Source organism: Ammospiza nelsoni, chromosome 2 (assembly GCF_027579445.1).
Source record: "Ammospiza nelsoni isolate bAmmNel1 chromosome 2, bAmmNel1.pri, whole genome shotgun sequence".
In the NCBI taxonomy this organism is placed as follows: domain Eukaryota; kingdom Metazoa; phylum Chordata; class Aves; order Passeriformes; family Passerellidae; genus Ammospiza; species Ammospiza nelsoni.
The window spans coordinates 88879506-88903038 of NC_080634.1; the positions used below are offsets into that span (position 1 = coordinate 88879506).

General features: G+C 40.4%; 1 protein-coding gene across 1 annotated transcript in view; it reads right to left on the reverse strand.

Annotated features, from left to right (window-relative positions):
* Window positions 1-5818: 5818 nt before the first annotated feature.
* AFF3 (ALF transcription elongation factor 3) overlaps window positions 5819-23533 on the reverse strand; it is a 266527-nt gene continuing 248812 nt past the window's right edge. Inside the window, exons 15-21 of the mRNA XM_059493960.1 lie at window positions 19157-19220; window positions 16404-16540; window positions 14249-14320; window positions 11807-11900; window positions 7771-7820; window positions 7431-7645; window positions 5819-5976 (exon numbers count right to left, since the gene is read on the reverse strand). Of these exons, the coding sequence (XP_059349943.1) occupies window positions 5855-5976; window positions 7431-7645; window positions 7771-7820; window positions 11807-11900; window positions 14249-14320; window positions 16404-16540; window positions 19157-19220 (754 nt within the window). The 3' untranslated portion in view covers window positions 5819-5854. The remainder of the gene's footprint in view (window positions 5977-7430; window positions 7646-7770; window positions 7821-11806; window positions 11901-14248; window positions 14321-16403; window positions 16541-19156; window positions 19221-23533) is intronic.

Here is a 23533-nt window from a genome sequence, read left to right on the forward strand (position 1 = left end):
GATATACAAAGCAACTGAAAGACATAAAAGGATTTGAAACTCTTAGGATGGCCATGCAGCACTTTGTTAATCTATGCTGTTTGTCCCATTATGTACTGTTGTGATTCTTGCTCTCTGCCAGGATCAAAGTCATAGATACTCTGGGAATGGCGATTTCACCTAGACTGTGACACCCCTTGGCTCTAAGCACAAGTTTTATACACTCTGGTGCTTACACCAAGAGCTTATATAGTATTTAAGGATTTTGTGGGTCTTGTAGCTCTGGACTCAGGGGTGAAATTCATCCAGTGTACTTAGCAGTTTTTTCCATAGCTCTTCAACAGCACTTTCCTTCTGAGGATACAAAGTGATTTGCAAACATTAATTAATTCTCATAAAGCCCTATGAGGCAGATAAATGTTAAGTATCCCTGTGTTGGTACATATGAGAAACATGAGACCTGACTGCCTTATCATTCATGCTGTTCACTGTATTTGCTCCCAAAAATGACTAAGTGGGACAGAGGAAATCCCTTTTTCCAGCCCCCCTCAGTTCTGTTGTTTTCCTTGGACCTTCTGGAATCCTTTGAGAGCAGCAGGGACAAGGCTGGGCTTCAAGCTGCAGTGTGTGAAATTCAAGCTATAAAAACTGCAAAAGTGAAGGAGCCTTGGTGTATTTGTTGCTGGTTTTGGGGGCAAAAGCCAGGCCCTTTATGCAGCCTATGAGTTACTTGCTCCCTGTTCCAGCACCCCACTGGAAAGGTGGCTTGGGCTGCCAAAGAAGGAAACACTGCTCAAAGTCAGGCATACTTGTGGGCTACCAAGAGCAACAGGACTAGACAGCAAGTGGAGGCAGAGGAACTACTTGAAGAAATAGCCCCAGCTGGATCTCACCCATCTCACTGAAGAAAACCATAGCCTTTTGAAAGACCAACAGATGCTCTAAACCTTAGTGTTTCCCTCTCTGTAGCTTTAGTCAGCTTAGCACAAACAGGACCTAAAGTGACTTTCCCAGTTTGTTAATTAACCTTAAGAGCAATTTACAGCTTGGGGCCAGTGATGCTGGAAATGGAGGCTTGGCCTTTTTGAGGGCAAATGGCAAGTTTGTGAGAGATGGTAAAGTAGCTAATTTTTCATGCTAACAATATTGGCTCAGAGACATAGTTCCACATTTTTTGAGACATACCAGACATAAGATCATCCAAATGCTTTTCTGAATGGATTCTGACAAATTTATCTATGGTTACATGCCTTCCCAGGCCTTGGTGCACAGCACTTAACCTAATGTAACAGTTCTCATTATGATACTGATCAGACCAACCAGGCATTTTTAAGATATGAAAACTAGACTAATTCCTTAGTTTCAAACACAGTCGAGTCAAATATGTGATGTAAATGATAACAAAAGATAACAAAATGAGAGGCATGTTAGGTCTGTGCCAGACAGACTTCTGTTGTTACCTTAACAAGTCTGTATACTTCAGGCATTGTTTGTATTTCTATTGTGCCAGGAGATTTTATTCTTTAGTTTGAGGATTCTCACTGTATGGGGGAGGGAAATGTTGCCATTGCTGTGGACAAGAAACATTTCTTTCTGACATATTAAGCATTAAGAGGATTATGTAAAGACAAGGCATATTGCAGAAGGAGATGTTCTTAATATAGCCTTTACCATGAACCCACGACCTGCCAAAAATTTAGGAGAGTTAAAAAACCTATTGCTTTCACAATCTTTTAATTTAAAAAAAATCGTCTTGTAAAAAGATCAAGGAATTCATCCACTGTTATTTACATAAAATTCAAACTTTCTTGCTTAAAATCATGAATCATTTAATGTCACATCTATGGGATATCTAGGCAGACGCCATTAATCCAAGTCATTTTTAAAATTCCCATTTCATTTGGATTAAAAGCTACAACTAAGTCAGTGAATAGCATATACTGTACATGCATTAAGGCTGGTGACTACTAAAGTCTCTTGGGCAGATAAACTAAGTACAGATTAGCCAGGTCTAAGTGTATGTTCTCATCTGGGGCAGAAAAGATAGCCCGACATTTCAGATTTGAAACAGTAGCCATGAAAAATGGTTGAACATTTGTATTACAAAAGAGATACTATGGCACAGTCCCAAAGGTGCATTTCATATAAATTAATTAGCTACACAAATTATTTTGACAACAGCTACTGCACTTCTTAGGTGATATGGCTGCTCAGTGATGAGTACTTGATGATCAATGGTAGGCACTAGTAATATCCTTCATGCTGAGTGACTTTATTACTATTTAGATTTACAGTATATACATATGTGTTTGTATCTACACTTAGGGCTTGATCCTCTTAACCTCCTTTACCTAAGGTCTTCTGTTCACTATAATCTCTTCATTTGGAGCTCTGTTATTTGAACAAAAGAAATAGGCAAACAAGGGTTTGGGTATCCTGCCACGTGACAGGAAGGATTATGCCTGGCTTTTGACCACACTTGAACCTCTGCATATGCTTTGTTCTTACCTGACACTCATGCCACCATGCCATACTATAAAGGTTTAAGGCCAAGGGCTCTGTACTATCTTTCTGCCTGTGAGAATCCTATAGGCTGTTCTGGATTTGTCAAGCCCACCTGCAATACACAGTTCCTTTGCATCCATTCCCATTGCTGTATGAGCTCTTACTGATTGAGGAGTCTCTGTTTGTAAGCAGACTTCTTCCTCCAGGCATAATCCTTCTGGATTTGTACAGAATTACTTCTTACTTTTCCAAAATTGAACCTGAATGTCGCTATGTCTAAAGAAGCCTGCATGTTCCTGGACTTTCACAGCAGATTAAAATAAGTCAGTGTGTTTCATGGAACTGCAAAAAAGGACAGCCTCCTCTGGTCCCATCCAAAACACACAGAGCATCTTTGACTCACAGTGTGATATGCCTAAGACTATTCAGGTTCTTAAAGTGGTGCATATGCTTAACTGGACCAGACCTGAAGTCACATGCACTTTTGCAGACCAGTCCCTAAGAAGATGAAATTAAGTATTTGTTGTCACCGTGCCACATTCAGACATCCAATCAGCAGCAACCCTACAGAGCAAACAGCCTGCACAGAAGAGTATTCTAAATAACCTTGCTAAAATAGTTTAGCTGTGAGAAACCCTATGGAGAGAAGGCCAAACCCTTTAATTCACTCATCCTGTTGCACCACCAGAAATTAAGGCTCAGTGTGCTCATCAGACAACACAGATGATGCCAGCACAGAAACGAAAAATCAGTAAGATTTCCATGGAAGCAATAGTTTAGCTGAGATAACTCAATATGAGAGCAATGTACAGGAAAGGACAATCATCTACAGAGATGCTTAGTACTTGCAAATGTTACAACAAAACACCATTAATTCTTGCATTTCTTTGAAGTTTCTTGACATATTATATCCATACAAAGAGTTCATCATGATTAAGAAAAATATCCCGATCTTAGTAAAATAAACATGCTTCAAAGTTCCATATTTGAAACTCAAATGCCACATGTGCAATAAAACTAAACTCCATTTAAGGCAAGTAATATATGTTACTTCTAAAATTTTTCAACATTAAATATCAGAAAGGGCTCCCAAACCCCCAAACTTATCTGAAGATAAACATCATAGGCACCGTCAAAGAAAACAGAAGCTAATCTAGCTGGAGTTTCACTTTCCTGATCTGAGGAGAAATCCTGCAGTACCTGTGGATGGCATTGAAGCAGCTGACAGAATCCGTTGCTACTAGTCTAGCAAATCCTGACAGACTTCCTTCCACAGCTGCAGATCAAGCAAGTGATAAACAGAAAGGCACCGATCGAGTTCTCCGCGATACTTGTGACGAAACAAAGTGTGTTCCTTCTGGGGTGGGTGACAGCCAGGGCTAAGGGTGACAGCAGGACTCAGAGGTCACGTATTTTGTCATTTAAAGGCAAGTACATGTTCTCTCCTAAAGCCAGCCACTTTGTAACACTCAAGTCCGTACTATGAGGTGGCCACAGCCACAGGCATTCTCCTGGGGGGAAGTATCTGAGCACCGATGGGCACAAAAATATTGGCCCAGGATGGCTTGGGGCTGAGCAGTTCCTTGGTGGCTGCTTCAGAGAACACAGTGAATGCTGAGTCTGAGCAATAGCTGGAGTTATGGTGAGAAAAACACAGCTATGTGGGGCTCAGTGTGCTCATAAGCCCACTCTTTACCATGGGGTACATGAAGTCTGTGCTACCAAAAACATTTGACTGAGAAATTGTGCCATATTGTTTGGTATCTTTTCTTCAAAATGCAGCTCTTCAAAAATGGGGGATGGAAAACTAAAGACAGCAAGTACCAATTAATCAACCATTTGTATCAGTGGCTACTTCTACTTGTATCTTCTATTGAAAGTGTGTTTTGTACTCACAATTTCTTAATATGTAAGCAAATTAGATTAGAAAATAACAGTAAAAGGGTTCACTAATGCCTTTGACAAGAATAATCAATTGAAAGTAACTGGAGCTGCTGATTTGAGTAAAGGCAGCAAATCTGATTGCAAAATAAAATATTTCCAATATAGAAAAAAGAACCCCTAAATATGTGAAAACCACTGAAAATGAACAAAAATGCACTGAGTGCAAGCGCAGTTGATATGAACTGGCCTTGACCTCATCTGACCCAAATTAAACTCCAATTATTGTGGGATTAATTCTCTGGCATGAAAAACACAGCCTGTCAACGGGAACTGAAAACATCCCATAAATCAAGAAACGCTAAAGCCTAGTTGAGGATTATGCATGAAGAGTGAGAGGATTATGATAGGAAACAGTTCTTAGCCTGATGAGCAGCAAACTCAGCTTCCCAGATAAAGGAAATTGCATGTAATGCTCCTATACAGCCTGGAAGAAAACGTTGCAAGCTTCTGCTAGATGAAAAAGATATGAAAGCCAAAATCTGCAGGATGAAGCCTTCCCATGCAAAGCCAACAACTGTTATAAATATCTGTCTGTGTGTGTGTGTGCAGCCGAAGTTAACACATTTTCCTTCCTAAGTGGATTACTGTTTGCCATATTTTTTCCTTATCTATTTACTGTCAGTAACAGAATGCAATTTTGCGCCATCTCTTTTAAGTTCTTCCTACCAGCACATCTGTTTTTAGGCCTTCCTTTTGCTTGATACTGTAGGTCGCACTGTTGGTGAGGAGCTGAATGAGACATAAAGTTATTTAAAAAGACAGGAGATAAAGAAATGCATGCAATTTGTTGAAACTTATTGCACATGAAGGAATGCTGTCTTTCTCCAACTTAATGTGGACTACACACCTCCTCTCTGTGCTCCAGTGGAGAAGTGACAGGGAGATGGCACAACTAATATGGAAACTTCTGTGACGTGTCCATGCTCGCAGTAAAAATTCTCCATGTCTATGATTTGCCCTCATTCATTCCAGTTCAGGAAAGCCCTTGTGTATGTGCTTAAGCTCTGCTGAAGTCATCAGGATTTCAGTATAAGCTTAAAGTTAAGAATCTATTGTGAGCTTTCCTGAATCGGGATCTGTGCTTATTGCACTTGGTTCAATCAACCCATAAGATTTTGGTTTCTGAGTTTTTCAGTACAAGAATAGAAAGGGTATGTTTGTGCATTAAGATCAGTTCTTTGTAGTATTTCTAGTGTATGAAAATGTTTGGAGAGTGATACAGAACAATTCATTCTGAAGAGACATCATTGTATATTGTACCTCTGTGCACATACATGTCTACACTCAGAAGAATTTTGCTCAATATTGAAGAAATATTCACCTTTGTTTGGATCAATGCTGTAGCTGACTATTTCTGTAGCACAGTGTCCAGAATAACTGAATTATCCATGAAAGGGATACTGTCCATGTGAATGGCACACAGTCATTATGACAAGTGAGCACTATTCCGCACCCAGTGAAGTCCTTGTTGAGTGTACTGGACTAAATGCTCCATACTGCTGTGCAAGGTGATAGGTCCCATCAATGCATCCAAGTCATTAAAAAAATCTGCAGGGAAAAAGAATTGCAGGGATTCAGCATCAGAAGAGTGAATCTTTATTTGCTACTTGTCACTCTTTAACAGATTTTATTCTCTTGCAAATTGAGTCAGGCTGAACATTCCATGGGAATGAAAGTTTAGTGCTGGGGAGATTAATTTTAAAGCCCTGTGGTTCATGATGTTACAGGCTGATGCACAGCAATTTTCTTTTTAACGAACAAAGCAGTGAGTTCTTCAGCTTTGCTTTTCATTAATTTCCATTGAGTCTTGATAAAGCAAACAGACTCGGGGCAAGATTTATTCTGAGATTGAGGACAAGTAGATCAAAAAGTTCATACACAAGTGTCCAGTGACACATTTGTGATATGCTAGATATTTAAGCTACCATGACAGAGAAATAGAGGCCTGTACAACATGGCCAACCCAGCCTAAAGAGTAATTTGGCTAACTAGCCAGTCAGGACTTAGAATCACAGAATGGTTTGGGTTGGAAGGGACCTTTAAAGATCAGCCAGTTCCAAACCCGTGCCATGGATAGGGACAATTCTGTTGTCTACTCAGAGACATGTAGTTTCCCATTTACATTTACATGTAGCATCCCCCATTTGAGATGCTCTGGGGGAGTTCATACTTACAGCCTGGACTGGCAGATCTAACACAGGATGTGCAGGAGAGTTCTGGAGTGGCAGTTTAGGTAAGGATACCTCATAAATTGTAGTCCTCTCTCCCTTTTTAGTACACCCTGAGAGGTGTGCTGTTTAGTATACACCTTTCAGGGTGAACTAAACAGCACTCTGAACTGCTGGTGGTATTGAATAAAGCTCCATCAACTGCAATGGGAGATGAGCCCCCCAACTCATATCTACATACCTTCACTTAGGTGTCCTTGTTTTGACTTGGATCTTGTCCATGTCCCTGCCTTAAATACACAAATTAGCCTGAAGACTAAGGAATACTTCACCATCAAGTCAGATGCTGAGGCATTTGCTCATGGAAACCAGTTCACCTGAGAGAAGTCTGCTGCAGGCACCTTGTTCCAATCTGTGTCTGCTGCGGATGGGGGAGGGCTAGGGGCTGTTCATTCCTTCTGCAGAAAGGAGGTGTGCTCCTGCTTTTTGACTTGATCTGGCTAAACATATCCCATGCAGCTCCATGACTTTGGGTGCAGGAAGATGTCTTACCTCCCACAAGCCTTCCTCTCTAGAATGCACAGATGGTAGGAAGTGCTACTTACAGCCAAGTCTGTGACCTGTCTGTCACAAGTGCTGGCTCAGCTCTTCTGAGCAAGACAGCTATCAAAATTGCCTTTTTGGGCTGTTTTGGAACAAACTAGGAGCAGACTGAAGAAAGAAATAATCTCTGCAATCCTACTTTGCAGACAGGTTTCATATCAAAGTAGTTATTTTCCTGATCCAAATCATGTGACAGTCTTCTAGAATAGTCCACTGCCTTGCCTTGCTCACCTCTGTTTTCCTTGGCCAGGTTGTCAGCCATCTCCCAGTAGTCATAGCTGTGCAGGATGCTGTTGGTGATGCTGACGTGGTTGGCGGCCATCTGATGGATGCGCTGCGGGATGCTGATGATAGGAGATGGGGAAGGGGCCCCCGTGCTCCCCTGGGATCCTACAGAACTGACTGGAGAAGGGCTAGGGGACATAGGTGATGGAGTTCCTGTGCTCCTAGAAAGCAGTGTCAATATTTAAAAAGTGTTGGGATTAAAAACACAAGAGTATCAGAACATACCACAGATAAAAATATACAATTTCCAACTGCCAATCTGATATAAGATTACTGTGCAACTTACTTTCCACTGGCACCCCAAGGAGATGGGTTCTGGGCAGCTTTTGATGAATTCTGGAAAGGAAAGAGTAATTCACAATGCATATAATTTATATGACTACAAAAGGAAAAGAAAGAAATGTAAAGAAAGTGATGGAATTGCATCTCATGAAGTAATAAACCCAGTCAGCCTAGTTTGATGTTATGATGAAGCAGTGCTACAGAACAGACTTGAAACAGCTTTTTCAACACCCTGGCATAGGCACTGATTAGAAAAACATTAGGTGAAATGGAAACTTTTCACAGAAATCCTGGGAATTCAGAAAAAAAAAAAAAAACAAAAAAACCTGCTGCAGGACTCTGTAAAGTTTGGGCTGGAATTTCTTGTGATGAAGAAAATCAGAAGGATTTCCTCCCACTCTCCTGCCCCTAATGACAAATTTCACTCCCCTAGGACTTGCAAGACTGTGCAAATCTGCTCTGCCTGGCATCCACAGGGATGTGAATCTGAGGATCTGAAGCTCAGGTGGGTGTTTTAACTACCAGGCTCAAAAATCTTGCTCATGATTGCTCCTTATGGAGCTGTTCCCCTTGGTCCAAACATGGCAGCATTCACAAGGTCAGAGAGACTGCCCATGTAGATTGGTGGTTTTCATAGCTGAAGGATTCCCCAGAGAACCCCAGAAGGGGCCATTTGATCATTTAGTGGGGTCTCTTGTATACCTGGAGTCACTGAGACTCTCTCTGGTATATTCTTAGGCTAAAGAATTTCATTGCTTGAGGAGAGACCACACTAACTTGTGCAAGCACTGTATTTACAAAGCCCGAGAAATTCAGGTGCCAGCAGTAATGGAGATTGGATAAATGATTTTATAATTTAAAAATTATTTTAGTTGTTAAAATTCCAGGAGCTGGAGGGAATTCAGTCGCAGGTTCCTGATCATTTGACCTGGGGAAAAACTCCACCCCTGTCCCAAAGTGACTGATTCAGTCCTAGGGCTGTGAGAAAGAAGTCTAAGAAACCAAGCTTTTTTAGTCCATTTCATCCATGCTCTCACATTCAGCAATGGCCAGCCTGATTCTTCAGAGGAAAGGAACCTCCTTGCTCTCTCCCCTGAAGCTGAACCTGCAAGTAACTGTGTGCTGGAGAACAGCCCTCTCTTCTTGACATCCATGTGGGACCAGACAAAGTCCTGCAGCTTGAGATCTGTTTATGGATACTGTTTTAAATGCAAAGCTGTAGTGGTTGTAAACTGCAGGAGTTACAGGCAGTACCAGCAGTACAAAACCTCTTGGTCTCTCAGGGCTCTCAGGGCGTAGGAAGGAAAATCGTAAACAAGGGGCTTCAGATGTTCGTGGATTTCAAGGCCAGGAGTAATCCTGCAGTGCACACAATCTGCAATGTCTGTTTTCCACCAATCATGGCACTTCTGAAAGACTCTAAATTACTTTTAAAATATTTTCTCTTATTTTATTCCTTCTAAAAAGGACAAATAGCCATATAGAAATTCTTAGACACTATTTATCTTCCTGATTGTTCTTCTTGTCCTGTTCTATGTCTATCGTCTATAATTAGAAAAAAATGGTGTTTCACAGTTTCAAGATTGAATCTTCCTAACTTCAGTGCTATCTTCTGGATTCTGTTGGTCCAAAGCCAGCAAAACTGTATGTAATCTGCAAATTATCAGCTCTGTTTCCATGTACACAATGATGTCTTAACCCATTCAGCACCAAACTGGACAATCCCCTAAGCTTCTCTTTAAAAAACTTTGTTTTCTCAGTTTTGATGTGTCTTCTGAACTGCCTCTTGGGTTTCTACATCTTTTATGTGCACCCCAACACTGGCTGTATTTTAGTAGTGATCATGCCAATATTGTGTGTATCCTGTCATTCTTCCTGCATTTTGACATTGGGTCTTCAATGTCCCAGGTACGTGACATGAAAAATAAGCTTTGGAGTGTCCCACAAGGGCTTCTTCCTTCTGAGGGTTTTCTTTTTCTTTCTTTTTTTTTTTTTTTTTTCCTTTTGACAGGAAAAGCTCAGGTGTGAAAAGATAAAAAGGAAAATTTCTCATTTACCATCTTAAATAGAACTAACCTGGGAATCCTCAGCATTTGAACCTGCTCCAGAATAGATTTTTTTTTTCCCCCATTCTTTTCTGATGTCTCTCAGAACTACTTGTCTTCATCTTTCTAGTGCAATGGAAACTGAGTGCCTGTTGTTTACTTGCAGAGTTGGAAGCAGGACAATTTGAAAATTGGAGTCAAGGATACTTCCACTGTAATGTAACCTACTTCTGTCTTACTGTACAACTTCCTACACATCTTTTTTTTCATGTTTTAGGTATATTGCTTCAGTTTCCTCTCAGTTCTGCACCAGAAGGGTGGGGGTAAGGATTCTAAAGAGTGTAATGTTGTAAGGGATTTCTTATACCACTTTCTCTACTGCAACCCATTCTCCTGGTTTCTTTGTTCTCTCTTATGTGCCTGGCCCCTGAATATCTGGACCTTCTTTCTAATTCTCTGCTGCACTTTTTTTCTATAATGGAAATAAATCACCTAATGGAGATTTAAATAGTATTTTTTTATTTTCTAAAAGGAAAATATGTCAAATTTTCCCTGCAAATGTGTGATTAAAAATCCTTCTCTGATTGATAATATATGAGGAAGTACTTAATGCAGTCAGCATTTCATGTCACTTGGTTTTGAAAGCTTTTAGATACCAAATATGAAAGGAGTGGACAACTGGCTTGTTTTCCACTGAAAATTATAGCAAATGGATGATTTTTTCCACTTTTGCTTTTAAAGGTGAGACTACTTTCTAATGTGAAGCTATGCTATCATTGTGTCGGCAGGAGCTCTGCAAAGAAACAAACTCTTCTTGGCTATAGTAGAGTGTAAGTCCATTTTATGTTTGCTGTGAAACAGTCTCTGTCTGCTGGCAGGAGATATTTTACATGGTTGAGAGCTGCTTAATACAGCTATTCTATGAACTGGTCAAGAAAAACAAAGTACTTCAATTGGCACATATTTCTTTCCCTTGAAATCAAGTAATTGTTAGAGAAACCTAATGTGTTGAATGATATACTGATAAATTTTTGAAGCAATTACATTGACTTCAATTTCCATTTGACAATAACAGATCTGTCAATTCTTTTCCCTGTCTTCATGTGTTCAGAATTTGGTCATAAGCATTTGTGCCTGTATTTGAATTTTTTTACTAACAAAATATCAAAGGATGGATGTTTTTCATTTCAAGGTTCTTCTGTCCACAAAAAATCCCCAACAGATGAGCCCTGTGTTCAAAGACAAATGCCTGTTCAGGTCTCACAAAGCAGTTTGTCTTAATGACACTTGTATGTTCATTCTTCTTCTTCTTTTTTTTTTTTTTATTTAGGAAGATAAAGGCTAATTTTTGTGTTTGTACATCACATGCTGGATGGATTGACTGCAAGAAGTTTCACTTTCTCAGAAATGAAAAATGGTAGCAGCAACAGGTGAAGCAAAGCAGGAAGGGGAAGCCAAGGGTGCCATGTCAAGTACGTGACAGGTGGTCTGTCTGCCCTCTGATGCCGCTGTACAACTCTTGCTGAACTCAGCGTGGGCTCTCTGACAGTTCCCTGGGTAAGATGTCCCACTGCACTGTCCTACCTAGTGATGCTGCTGAGTGGAAGGCCTCAATCTGAGGACTGATCTATATCAAAGTCTTCAACTCGTGGGAAGTGTAATCCCGAAGGGGATTCTTACAGCAAAATCTGCAAAACCTATTCACAACAGAGCTGGATAGCACTAGACAATGGACCAAGAATAATCTAAAAATGCCTGTTTGTTAGTACAACAAATTTATCATCCTTTCTGAAAGGTCACGGTGTGTATTTTTCAAAGAAGGACCCTTGTGAAGATAACTGAACTAACTAGAGCTCAGATGTTGCCATGAGAATCTATGGTAAAACATCACTGACTTCACAGGGGAAAAACTAATCCCAGCACAGCTACTGCTCCAGTAAGATGCTGCATCTCCTGTAAAAACATTGATCTACAAACATGCCATAAAAAATATACCTTGAAATACTCAATAAGCGCTTTTGAATACTTGACTGCATGGTCTCTCTTGAGCCGGAACATCCTCCAGTACAGAAGGGCCAGGCAGCGGTAACTGGAATATGAGGGAGAGCAGAAAGTACAGGGTGAACAGAAATCCCACTGAGTATCTTAAATCCTCAAACTAATATAGAATGGAAGGCTGACAGCACCTTGCTTACAGTTTTTGTCACCATTTGTTGGCAGTACTTCACACTTTGCCCTGGGTTCATGAGCAGAGCTAGGTACTACAGCCAGGGCAGGTCATGCTGACAAATGCTACCAGTGAGGTACTAAACAAACCATACTCAGAAGGGTCTGGGCTCCCAGGCCTTCATTCTGGCTTCAAGTCTGCACACTTGATCAAAAGCCTATCCCATGAAAAGAGACATCCTGAAACTCCACATACACCTTTTTTTTTTGTATTTTCACTTGCAAATGCATAAACAGCTTTTTGAGATATCTTATCTTGGGACTTTATTGCAATACCCTGGATATAGTGAACTCAAGTAACAGTGGATGTATTCTGCATACACCCAGTGGTCTCTTCCAGCAGCTGGAGATGGCTGGGATAAAGAGAAACCTTGGATCTGGCACAGATTTCAGTGGCCAACCTTGTCTGTAGGAAACCAGAACAGAGATTGTGTTGGAGCCTGGAGGCTATTCCCAGGCCGCTTGCCTGACTTTTTCCGCAAAGGAAATCAGCAGTGGGTTGAAAAACTCAACGTGCTGTACTGGTACTGTCTGCCCCTGTGCTTCTTTTTAGTCTGCAGAGTGCCACACACCTTTAAAGCTATCTAATTAAATGAGAGTAATGGCTATTGACTATAGTTATGTACCCCAGTAGTCAGTATTCAGGACGCATACACTTCTCTTTGCTAGTGGCTTTAGGTGTACCTGTCTATTTTCTGAATTGAGAATCACCACCACCTCTTCTCAGCAAGGTTTTTAGATTGAAAAGTGTGAAAACTAGGGCAAGTGTGAAAGTGCCCCACAGTTGTGCTGCTTTTGAAGCAAAAACCCTGTGCGATTTGCTTTTCCTTTGGCAGCAGAGGCCTCGTTTTTAAAAGCAGTATTTAGTGTAGGAGCCAAACCGGAGCACCAGAAGGTGCCTTGAGTGTGAACGTGCAGAGTGCTCTCCATCTCCCCGCGGCCAAGGGCTGCCCACACCTCAGCGAACGCCTGGAAATCGGACATTGAATCAGCCCATGCCAGGCAGGGCTGCGGGGGCAGCCGGGCTCTGTGCGGAGCGCAGTCCCGGCCGCGGCCGCTGGAGGGCAGTGTCTCCCCGGGAGAGGCGGGCGGGAGCGCGGGCTGGCAGCCGCCCCCATCGCTCTCCCTCTGTCACCTTCACAGGTACGGCACATATGCAAATGGTGTCAGCTCATCTGCTGGCTGGCAGACGGTGAGTTAAGATTGCCATTCATCGCCCGGAGAAGGCTCCGTCTGCTTTCCCTCGCGCTGACCTTTCTCCTGCTGGAACAGATGCAGCGGCTCCCTGAATTTGGATGTGCCTCCGCACGCACCGAAGCGCTCCGGCAGTTCTCAGCAAGCCTTTGTAATGTGGCTTTATATGTCCTTTTTTAACCGTTCTTGAGTCATTTTCCCACCTAAGCATTTTTAAAGCCATCGCCACTTAATGCATGCTGTGGGCCTCCCCATGGAACAGAAAACCAGTGACAGAGAAAGGGCATTAAAAAAAAAAAAAGCATCTCTGAATATTTTGTTCCTTTTTATACAAATGATTAATTAGGACTCCTTCTTTATGGAGGCCAAAGATGCATTTAATTTGGGTTTTTAACAGATGGTTAATAGATGTTAAAAACACACTTGCTGATTGTAAATGTCCACTTACTGAGACTCAGCAACCATGTAATAGGTATATTATGTATTAACTACAATGATATTAAATTAAAAATTGATTTTAATAACATTATAGTATTTTACTAGCAATCAGAAACTGTCCTGTAGAATCTAAGGTGTTACATATATGTTTAGAAATCTCAATTTAATAGATAATCCAAGAGGCTTAATTATCCCCATCACCATATTGCCCTTCATATAATATAAATAAAATTTATGATTACTGAGCCTAAAATGTCAGCCACAGAAGAACTTACCGAGCTGTTGGTACAAAAGTACATCACTCATAAAAACAACAAACCATCAGGCATTTAAAAATTAATTACACTGACGTACCATAGCCAAACTGTCACAATCAATAAATAAGTATGAATTGCTTATTTACAGAGACAGAATGCAGACTTGGTACAGTGATACAAGGGCTGGACCTTCCCAGAGAAGAAAGGATTCTCTTAATTTCAATAGAGAACATAATTCTATCTGGCTGCATCCAACATCTGATTTTCAAGAACTGGCTCACTGCAGAAAAGAAGCCTTTTGAGGAAAGCTTGATCTACTAACCATAATGCTGCCAGCTGTTTGTCTTCTGGTGTGGCGTTGGGGCCTGAGTGGGTTTTTAGTCTCACTGCATACCTTAAGCAAGAAGAAAAAAGCCAATGTGAGTTAACTGAGACAGCTTTGTATTACTGATCAGAGAGCTATGCTGGCCAATGTCGTTTGCTCTGCCCCTTTATACATATTTGTTCAAGTTACCAGCAATACATGTGTTTTTCCTGGTTGTGTTTCAGAGTTGTTTTGTCATTAGCAGTGCATCCGTGCACTCTTTAAACAGCCGTGAACCCCCTTGATCATCCATCAGTCCAGAGGGGAGCCTAGCTGGCGAGGTGACACTGTCCTACCAAAATAACCTCTGCTGCTGCAGAGACCCAGTCACACAGAGTTCATGCAGAAAGGGCTTTGGAGCTTTTGAAGGCAGACAGCCTGCCTGGAAGCTGGTGCTGACCTCACCCTGCCAGTTCTGAGTGTGTCTACCCAGATTTGCTCCTCCGAGCACAGCATGGCAGAGGGGGAACATGTGGCTCAGAGCTATTTTTGCTCACATGACATTACATTCAAACTCTATAAATATTAAAGATCCACAGAGGTAGCACTGGTGTTTCAAGAGTGTATGTGCTATGCAAACACAAATTGGTTTCTGGAAATCTCAGCTTCCAGCTGAATACCTGAACAACAGACAAGGTTAGAACAACACACAGTGCTTCTGGGCTCACTTCCAGAAAAATACCTGTTCCCCATAATTAGCTGCTTGTGATTTTTTTCTTACTTTTGCTTTCGAACTCTAATTCTGATATCTGTGCAAAGATTCAGTATGAAAATTTTGCTTCTACAGGCATACCTAGCAAACCACTTATTTTTCTGAGTTGCAACGAGATCAACAGCAATTCACATTACAACACGGCCGCAGCTATACACATTATTGAAAGCTATGCATCTGCAAGCAAAATTCATTTCCAGAGTTAGGACCATATATTTACTACCATGAGAAAAGACAGGGCAGACAAAGAAAGAGCTTTCTGCCTTTTGGGAAAAAAAAAAAAAAAAAAGAAGGGAGGAATTACAGAGATGGGGAAAAAAAGGAAGGAAAAATTGCAGAGATGGAATGTACAATTCTCTTACAGAAAAAAAAGTATTTGATTTTTTTCAATAGCTTTCCAGTCAGAAAGCTGGCCTCAATCCACTGAAATGCATGAGAAGACAGCCTTAAGTGGAACAAAATGCCATTGGAATTATTAACATGCGAGAAAATCTTCACATCAACACTAAGTCCAAAAGAATGCTTTTGTTTTAGAAGCTCTGACTCATTATGGATATGATTAAAAATGAAAATGTATTATTTCCTATGAGCTTAATCCTGACTGGATGGAACTGCATGGTTGAGTGTCCTGAGGAATGATACCATGGTCACTGTCAGTGCAGATGTCTCCACTAGTGTGTCTGGGGTTGCTCTCTTGCAGAGTCCCTCAGCTGCTGCAATGGTTCTAACCTTTGTTTTCTCTAGCAATGACACTGCCAATAATGTTAAGTACCAGCTATAATGGACTAAAGGACTTAAGAGATATACTTCAGAGGGACTGTGGATGGCACTGAATTCTAGACTGCCCTGTTTGGAGAGCCATGAAGGTGACTAAAGGTAGGGGTGGCTCTGAGGTGAGCTGTGCTCCTGACTTCACTGACTACATTAGAGCACACATATCAAATGGACTTAGTGTCCATTTTTCTATCACTGTTCACATCTTCCTTCAGGTAATCTTTAAACAGCAATCTTACATGTGTTGCAATATTTTTCAAGTTACCACTCCATGAAAATGTTTTGTTATTATGGGTTACTGGTTTCCTCCACTGAGTAGTTCAGGATTTATATCATGAAACTCTTGAAGTAATTTGCAACTCAAGTAATAGGAAAACCTCTAGGGTTTTTTGTTCGTGTTTTTGTTTATTTCTTTTATTTTTTGTTTTTTTTTTTTTTCATTCTTGACAGTTACTTGATTTAATTTCCAAAGAAACCACAGATAAAACATATACATTACATATGAATAACCAGGCCCTTGTAAGGAGTTCACTTCTACCCTTTTACTGCACGTACGAAAATAGGTGATAATGCAGATGATCGTGTTTGCACAGAGTAACCCCTGGGGTCATCGCCTTCCTTTCCTACCTGATGAGTTCAACTGTCTCTGAATACATGGCGTAAGGGGATTTGGATTCCATTGGTCCTTGTTCCATTGCATTTCCACACTCAATAAACGATAGTGCTGCTTCTGCATAATTCAGTGCCTTTCCAAATTTCTCCACCTAGAGAGAAAAAAATAAGGACACAGAGATGTAGCATAATCATCAAGATATTGTTACACTTGATGGGACTTTCTCGACAAATACTGTAAACTTGACACAAGTTCATATATCTTCAGCTGCACTATTTTTCCTGTGAGAAAGCTAATACCCATTAAACTCTGTGCATCAGTGAAAATCATAAGATACAGAAAATAGAGCTAGGAGAGGCTCCGAGATATTATTTGTTCCGCACTCTTGTGTCCAAAGAAGGGTCAGCTGTGCCTAGGACATTCCCAACTGTGTTTGTTAAAGCTCTTCCAGTGCTGGAAATTCCACAAACTCATTCTGCCTTTTGTTCCAGCTTTCATCTTTCATTAAAAAGGGTTTCACACATCTTTGCAAGTGTAGTTTTTTATCACTCAACAAAGAACGGTAACAGATATCATAACTAAGACAGGAGAATTAAATACTTTGACTACTAACTCTTATACAAAGGCTCATCTCTGTTCTCCTATCTTCTTTATCCCTACCATTTTCAGCATTGTTCTCCTCTTGTCAGGAATTTGCTTTCTATATCCTCCTCCTCTTTCAGGGACTGCTCTGCTCCCTCAGCATCTTCTGCCATCCTCCTTCCTTGCCCTGTTTCTTCTCCTATTTTTGGTACTTTGTGTGTGTATTTGTGCACTAATGTGCTTATATGTGCCTGTCCTCAGTAACACTGCATATTCAAACATGCATCTAATGTTCATATGTGTACACTTACATGCCACTTATCTGCCCTCAGAATTCCATTTTTGAAGGGAAGAGAGAGATGAATCATACTAATACCTCTCTGTCCTGACTTCTCTCTCCTTCAGTCAGAACTCCTGCGGTACATAAAGCCCATTAATGGACTGGATGCATTTGGTTGAAATCTGATGCACACAGTGAAAGGTTAATGGACCTTATTCTTTTCCAAGGGATAAAGGTTTTAAATAGTAACTTTGGAATGGCACACTAGCTTCAATCTATTTTAGGTTCTTATATGACTCCCACTGCGATCATACCAGAGAACTTCACAAACTTTTTATTATATTTCTCCCCCTGATGCTCCGGTGCGGGTGGAAGTGCTATTATCCCAATTTCACAGATGGGGGACTGAGGAGCAGAGAGACTTAGAGTAATTTTCAAGCTGCTCACTGTGAGTGCCTGTGTCAGGTATGCAGTGCCAAAGTAGGAGGTGTCGAGCCCAGCAAGGTGATTCAAAGTGCCTGGAGGCACTTTGGCAATATGGCATTTTCCCCAGGATGCCTACACAGCCAGGGAGGGAGAGGAAGCACCTGCAAAGGGCTGTTTAAAGGTGTAAGTAAGGTGCTGGTCCACTGTGTAGGGAAGCTGAACGTGGAGGATATTTCAACCACCTGATACTGACAGAAAGCTATTCAAATCGTGCCTAGGTGACTTTCATGCAGCAAACTTGTGGTACAGCAGAGAATAATGCTGGCAACTCCACTTTCTGGGAGTCTACCATAAAAACATTTCTCTCTAGGCTAAGAATTTCCTTTGCATATTAAGTGATCCTTTCCATTCTGTTTAAAGCAACACACTAAAATACACCATTTGTACTTCTCCACAATATTTACTGATTTTAAGACTCACTTTAGGGTAATATGGAACTGAATAAACCACAAAAATTTGTGCTAATAAACTCAGGTAGAGTGTAAAACTCGGTGTTAGTGTTCTAAATTAAGGACCTGTTTCTGCTTCCTTGGCTTTTCTACATTCTGCACAGCTGAGAAAAACCTTTCATCTTTCCTGATGGTATGAGAGCAAAGGGTCTGTCTGACAGAGCAAGACAGGAAAGCAGTTACCCCCACCTGCAACACAGCCACCCTAATGCAGCGTCCCACCCCATATACTGCCATCCCAAAGACCTCATGTTGTGCTGGCTCATCTGTGGCACTGGACAAACACAGCCTTGGAGAGAACTGAGGGACAGCTAAGCAGAGCTCTGCTGCAGCATTGCATATTTTGTTGCTCCCATTTGTTTGGAAAGACAAGCATCTCTTTAGTGCTCTGTATAACCTCAGATTCCCCTTTTTCTTTCTGGCTACATTTTTAGACAGGTCAAAGCCAGGGTGAAGAATCTATTTGTTGCAACAGTACTTTGTGTGCTAGGTGTTCCTCTAGGGTTACAAAAATTCTTTGTGTGCTTCTGATTATGTTGGGAAACATCTGCCATGAAACCAGGATTCTTTTGGCACTGAAAAGCCAAAGCTCTTTAAAAAAAAGTGCAAATACCTCAGCTACCAGACCAAATTTGGAGTGAGATGCAATTATAGGACCTAGCCAGCTAGTTAAACAGAGATGATAGGTATGTGGATCCTTTATGCAGCCTCCATTACTATAGTTACTAATTAAAGCAAAGGGATAAATGGAAAGTTTTATTTATCCAGGCCTTTATCTCAGTAAGTCATTATTTGTTAAGTCATAGTTTATTGGTCTATGAACATTTGATTATATAAACATTTCTTAATTTAACAAGCCTAGCCATCCTTATAATAGATTTTATAATTAACCCAGGAATACTGCACTGATGAAGAAACTGCATTACAAAAATTATTTGGAGCAATGTAACTGGAAAGAAAATGTTCTCACCATTGCATCTGCTTTATGCTTCTTCCGTTTAGCTTCCTGCATAAAGTAATCTGCATTGCGTGGTCTACCAGGGGAAAATAAGAAGACATTTTATTATTTTCTGAAGTGCAGAATATTTTAAGGTTGTTTTTCCCTTATTTTAAACCTGATTTGCAAACATTTTTTATGAAGAAAATACACTTATCGTGTAACCATGCATCTTCTATTTTCAAATTGCTGCCTGTGGAGACAATAGCATTTATGGCTGTTCTCATTCTTTAGAAGTCAGTGATTCAAGTAAAGAAAGGCTAATAAAATGCATTTTTATGGATTATATAAACTGCTTCCCAAATTAGTGCAGTTCTGATCTGCAAAATGGATACAGGCGTTAAGCAGAATAAGACATTCTGTCTTCTCCTCTCCCTGGTGCTTGCTTGCCTCTTTTTCTAGTCCTCTATGTACATTGTTATTTGCCTTGGCTTCTCCCTCCTCTCAAAACAAGTGTGTGTTTAATCTCTCCACTCTGAAAACACACACTGAACCTGCTTGCCTCCACAGCTACATCTCACTCTTGTCCCTCTTATCTGTAAGCATGCTGAGTACTGTTTACTTTTGCTTCCTGGAGTTCATCTCTGACTCAGTGCTGGGCCACCTGCTGCAATTCCACTGGCATTCCTCATGCCAATTTCTCCACTGATTTCTCCTCAAACACATCTGGGAGATTCCATCCCTTCCTTAACCTATCTGACCCACTGACTGCAAGGCACAAATTCAGCTTCTGTTTCTGTCCTCAAATTCACAAGTACGTTTGTAACCAGATTTATCCACTGTCATTCAAAATGGAAACAAACTGATGTCTCTGTGTCACCCCGTCAGTGAGCTCCTCATGGCTGAAGCTAATTTCTTCATCTCCTCCCACAAGTTCTCCCTATGGCACCTTTATAAGTCACTGTGGAGAGCAGCCATTTGCTGTGTCATTTCAGACCATAGCCTTGCATCTTCAGTCATTGCCTCTCATAAAAGTCTTCACATTTCCTGACCCTGCAGATTCTTCCTGTCTCATGTACATGGGAGCTGACCTTCTTTCTCTACTCAGCTAAAATATGCCCTGGTTCTTCTCAGCTTATATTGTGGTTACTACATCCTTGTCTTTCTCAGGGAGGGAAGTTTTTTCTTGCAAAATAGTTTTCTTAATATTGACTAGAGTATCATTCCTTTGTCCTCATCTCAACAAAATGAGATTTTCCCAAGTATTTGGAGTTTGAATTCTGATGTTTTTACTGCTCATGCTTTTAAGAGCTTGGTGTTGTAAACAATATGTTATTATTGCCACTCAGCAATCTGTTGTATGTTAACTCCAATAGGCAGCTCAGCTCCACTCATTCACTCAACTCACTCACTCACTCACTCACTCACTCACTCACTCACTCACTCACTCACTCACTCACTCACTTCCGCGGGATGGGGGAGAGAATCAGGAGAGTAAAAGCATGGAAGAGTAAAGTAAGAAATCTTGCACATATAGATAAAGACAGACTAACAGATAAAGCAAAGGAGAACAAGGAAATCATCTTCTTCCCAAGGGCAGGCAGGTGTTTAGCCACTGCATGGAAAGAAGGGTTTCAATGTGATAAACAGTAACTTGGGCAGATAAATGCCACCATTCCAAATATTCACCCCTTCTTTTTCTTCTCTCAGCTTTATATGCCAAGCATGACACCATGGTGTGGTCAGCAGGGGTCAGCTGTCCCAGCTGTGTCCCCTCACAACTCCTTGTGCAACCCCAACTTCCCTCTTGGAGGTGAGGGGTGAGAGGCAGAAAAGGCCTTGAGACTATCCCAGCCCAAAAAATTCATATTCCTAAATTTTTTCCCTTGAAATTGGGATTTCTGAGCACATGTATTCAACAAAATGTTTTGTGTAAGTCAGAGAAGATGCAGATCTAAAAAGTGAAGTGGGACGGATGAGTAAAACATTTGTGCTCATAGCAGTAAGAACATGCTCAGATCCATAACTGAGGTAAGTGGGAGCATGAGGGAACCTCTTGACAGAAGAGGGGAGCTATATAACCTCCTCAAGAACATAAGGCTATTTGAACAGTAGATTTACTCAGTCTGTTTCCTTCTATTTATGTGCACACGGTTTTAAGGACATTTTATTGCATCAGAGGAAGTTACTCAACCTTATTTTGAAGAGAAGAAATGCTAAATATAACTAGATAGAAATGAAATTCAAAGTCTGGCTAGTTTAGAATGATTTCTGTCCTAAAAACCTTGTAGATATGAAAAGCAGTTCCTTTGTTCCAACTTTCTGTTAAATACTATTCTCCTGCAGAGTGAAATTTCACCCCAGCTTACTCTACCAGTTAGGTCTGAAAGGGGACTAGACAAGTTTGTGTCCTAGTATCTCCTAATCTACTGCCAATGCAAATACTATGCCCCAGAAGACATTCTTAATAAGAAGAACCATCTGAAACTGGTCTTGGTCTATTATAAAATATTACACATTGAAACAGTCTTAGCTTGATGCAGAAAAATAGCTATGCTTTCAGAAACACTGAAAGAATTATTAAAAAAATGTTAAGTTCTGTCTCTCTTTGTCTTGTGCAATGACCTAGGGAGGGTGGTTTACTATGAAGAGCAAAAAGCAAAGCCAAGTAGAACAAATCAACAAACCAAGTCTCATCTCTCTGAAATGATGAAAGTGATGAACTTTTATATGAGCCTGTCAAACTCAGGTCATTGAAATACATCCTCTCAAACATTCCCTCCCGTGCCTAATTTTCTTGTCTGAAACATGGTAAGAGGCTGTAAAAACAAAGTGAGATAACACAATGTAATTATGGTCGACTTATTTATACGTTAATTGTAAAATGGCTTTCAACTTGCAGCAGGATTTATTCTCCTGAGTTATGATTAGCAATGAAGGTATTATTAGCAGGAGATCCTGAACCAAGGAGACTTGCATTGAGGGCCCTGCTATGGGATGGTTAAGCATAACACAGAAACTGAAATCATTGGTTTGTACCAAGCTACTTGCAAAATCTAATATAAAAAAAGAAGCTATTAAAATGCCATTTTAAAGCAAAGCATAAATATATTCTCCATGTGAACATTTAGGTATTTCCATAGGAAAAATATAAGATTGATTTAAAAATCAGGACATGCCTAGCAGAAATTAAGATGCATTGGGAAAAATAGGGTATCATTTTTATTAGCTTCCTAAACAGAACTTGTTCAGTATTGTTAATAAACATGCCAAGTCAAATTCTGATATCTTTATGCCACCTATGAAATACTATTCTTCAATTTATTGCTCCATGTTTATGACCTCTCTATTCAGATAACTGATGTGCATGTTAGGTGCAAATGGGAAGCTGAAATGTCCAATAGATTCAATGTATGTTTTTGTTTCATTTTAGTAACAAAAAGGAGTGCTTAATTTAATTATTTACTGTTTTTTTAAAATGAGAGTTAAAGGGGTTTCAAGTTCAGTTTTGTTTAGCTTCTCACTGCTCATGAACATAATCTGTCTTTTTACATTCAGGATGCTAGTTTAAATTATTATGTCATGAAGTAAAAAAAAAGAAAAACACTCTCTTTTATGGGCTCCTTGAAGATAAGAGGCTGCCCAAGCTCATCGACATATGCAGACACATGAGAAAATTGATGCACAAATTAATTACTCTGGATTGCTCTTTTGCATACTGCATATTTTTATCTATGAAGGTTGTTAGCCATATTCTGATTTTAAAGATTCTGAAGTTATAGTGACCAAGAACCCATGCCTGCTACAAACATGAAGGTCCATGCAAATCTCCTCTGCAGCTTGACCTATTTAGTTATGTTGGTGATAATCTCAGACTGGAGATTTTAGAGGTAATCTCACTGGATGCTAATTTCAGATACTATATGTTATTGATGAGAGGCATTTTGAGGAAAAGTAAGTGTGTTTTCCCACTGATGAGATTCAGAAAGATCTGTGGCTAAAACCTTTTTTAGGTCTTTGGTCTCAACTTTGCAATCCCCCTGCAGATCACAGCCTTGCTATAGCTGGAGAAATGAGCGAACAGAAAAAAAATTCAACCCACGTGCAGACCACATCCTTGCCACAGCCAGAGAACCAAGAGAATAAAAAAAAAAATCTGGTACCAGGCTACTGGTAGAACTGGAGTGCCTATGAGTAGCAGAAGCAGCACTGGAGACTCTTTATGTTTACTGGTCATGAATGTAAACTGAAGTTGCAAGGGAACTTATTCAGTGACTTCTGGTTTTCAGACAATTGGGTCACATTCTCCTCTTTAGTTACAACTATATGAATCTATGGGCATCAGCACTTTCACTCCAGATTTACAAACAGAATTCAGACCTCTGGTTAAAAAAAATTAAAAAGAAGTCC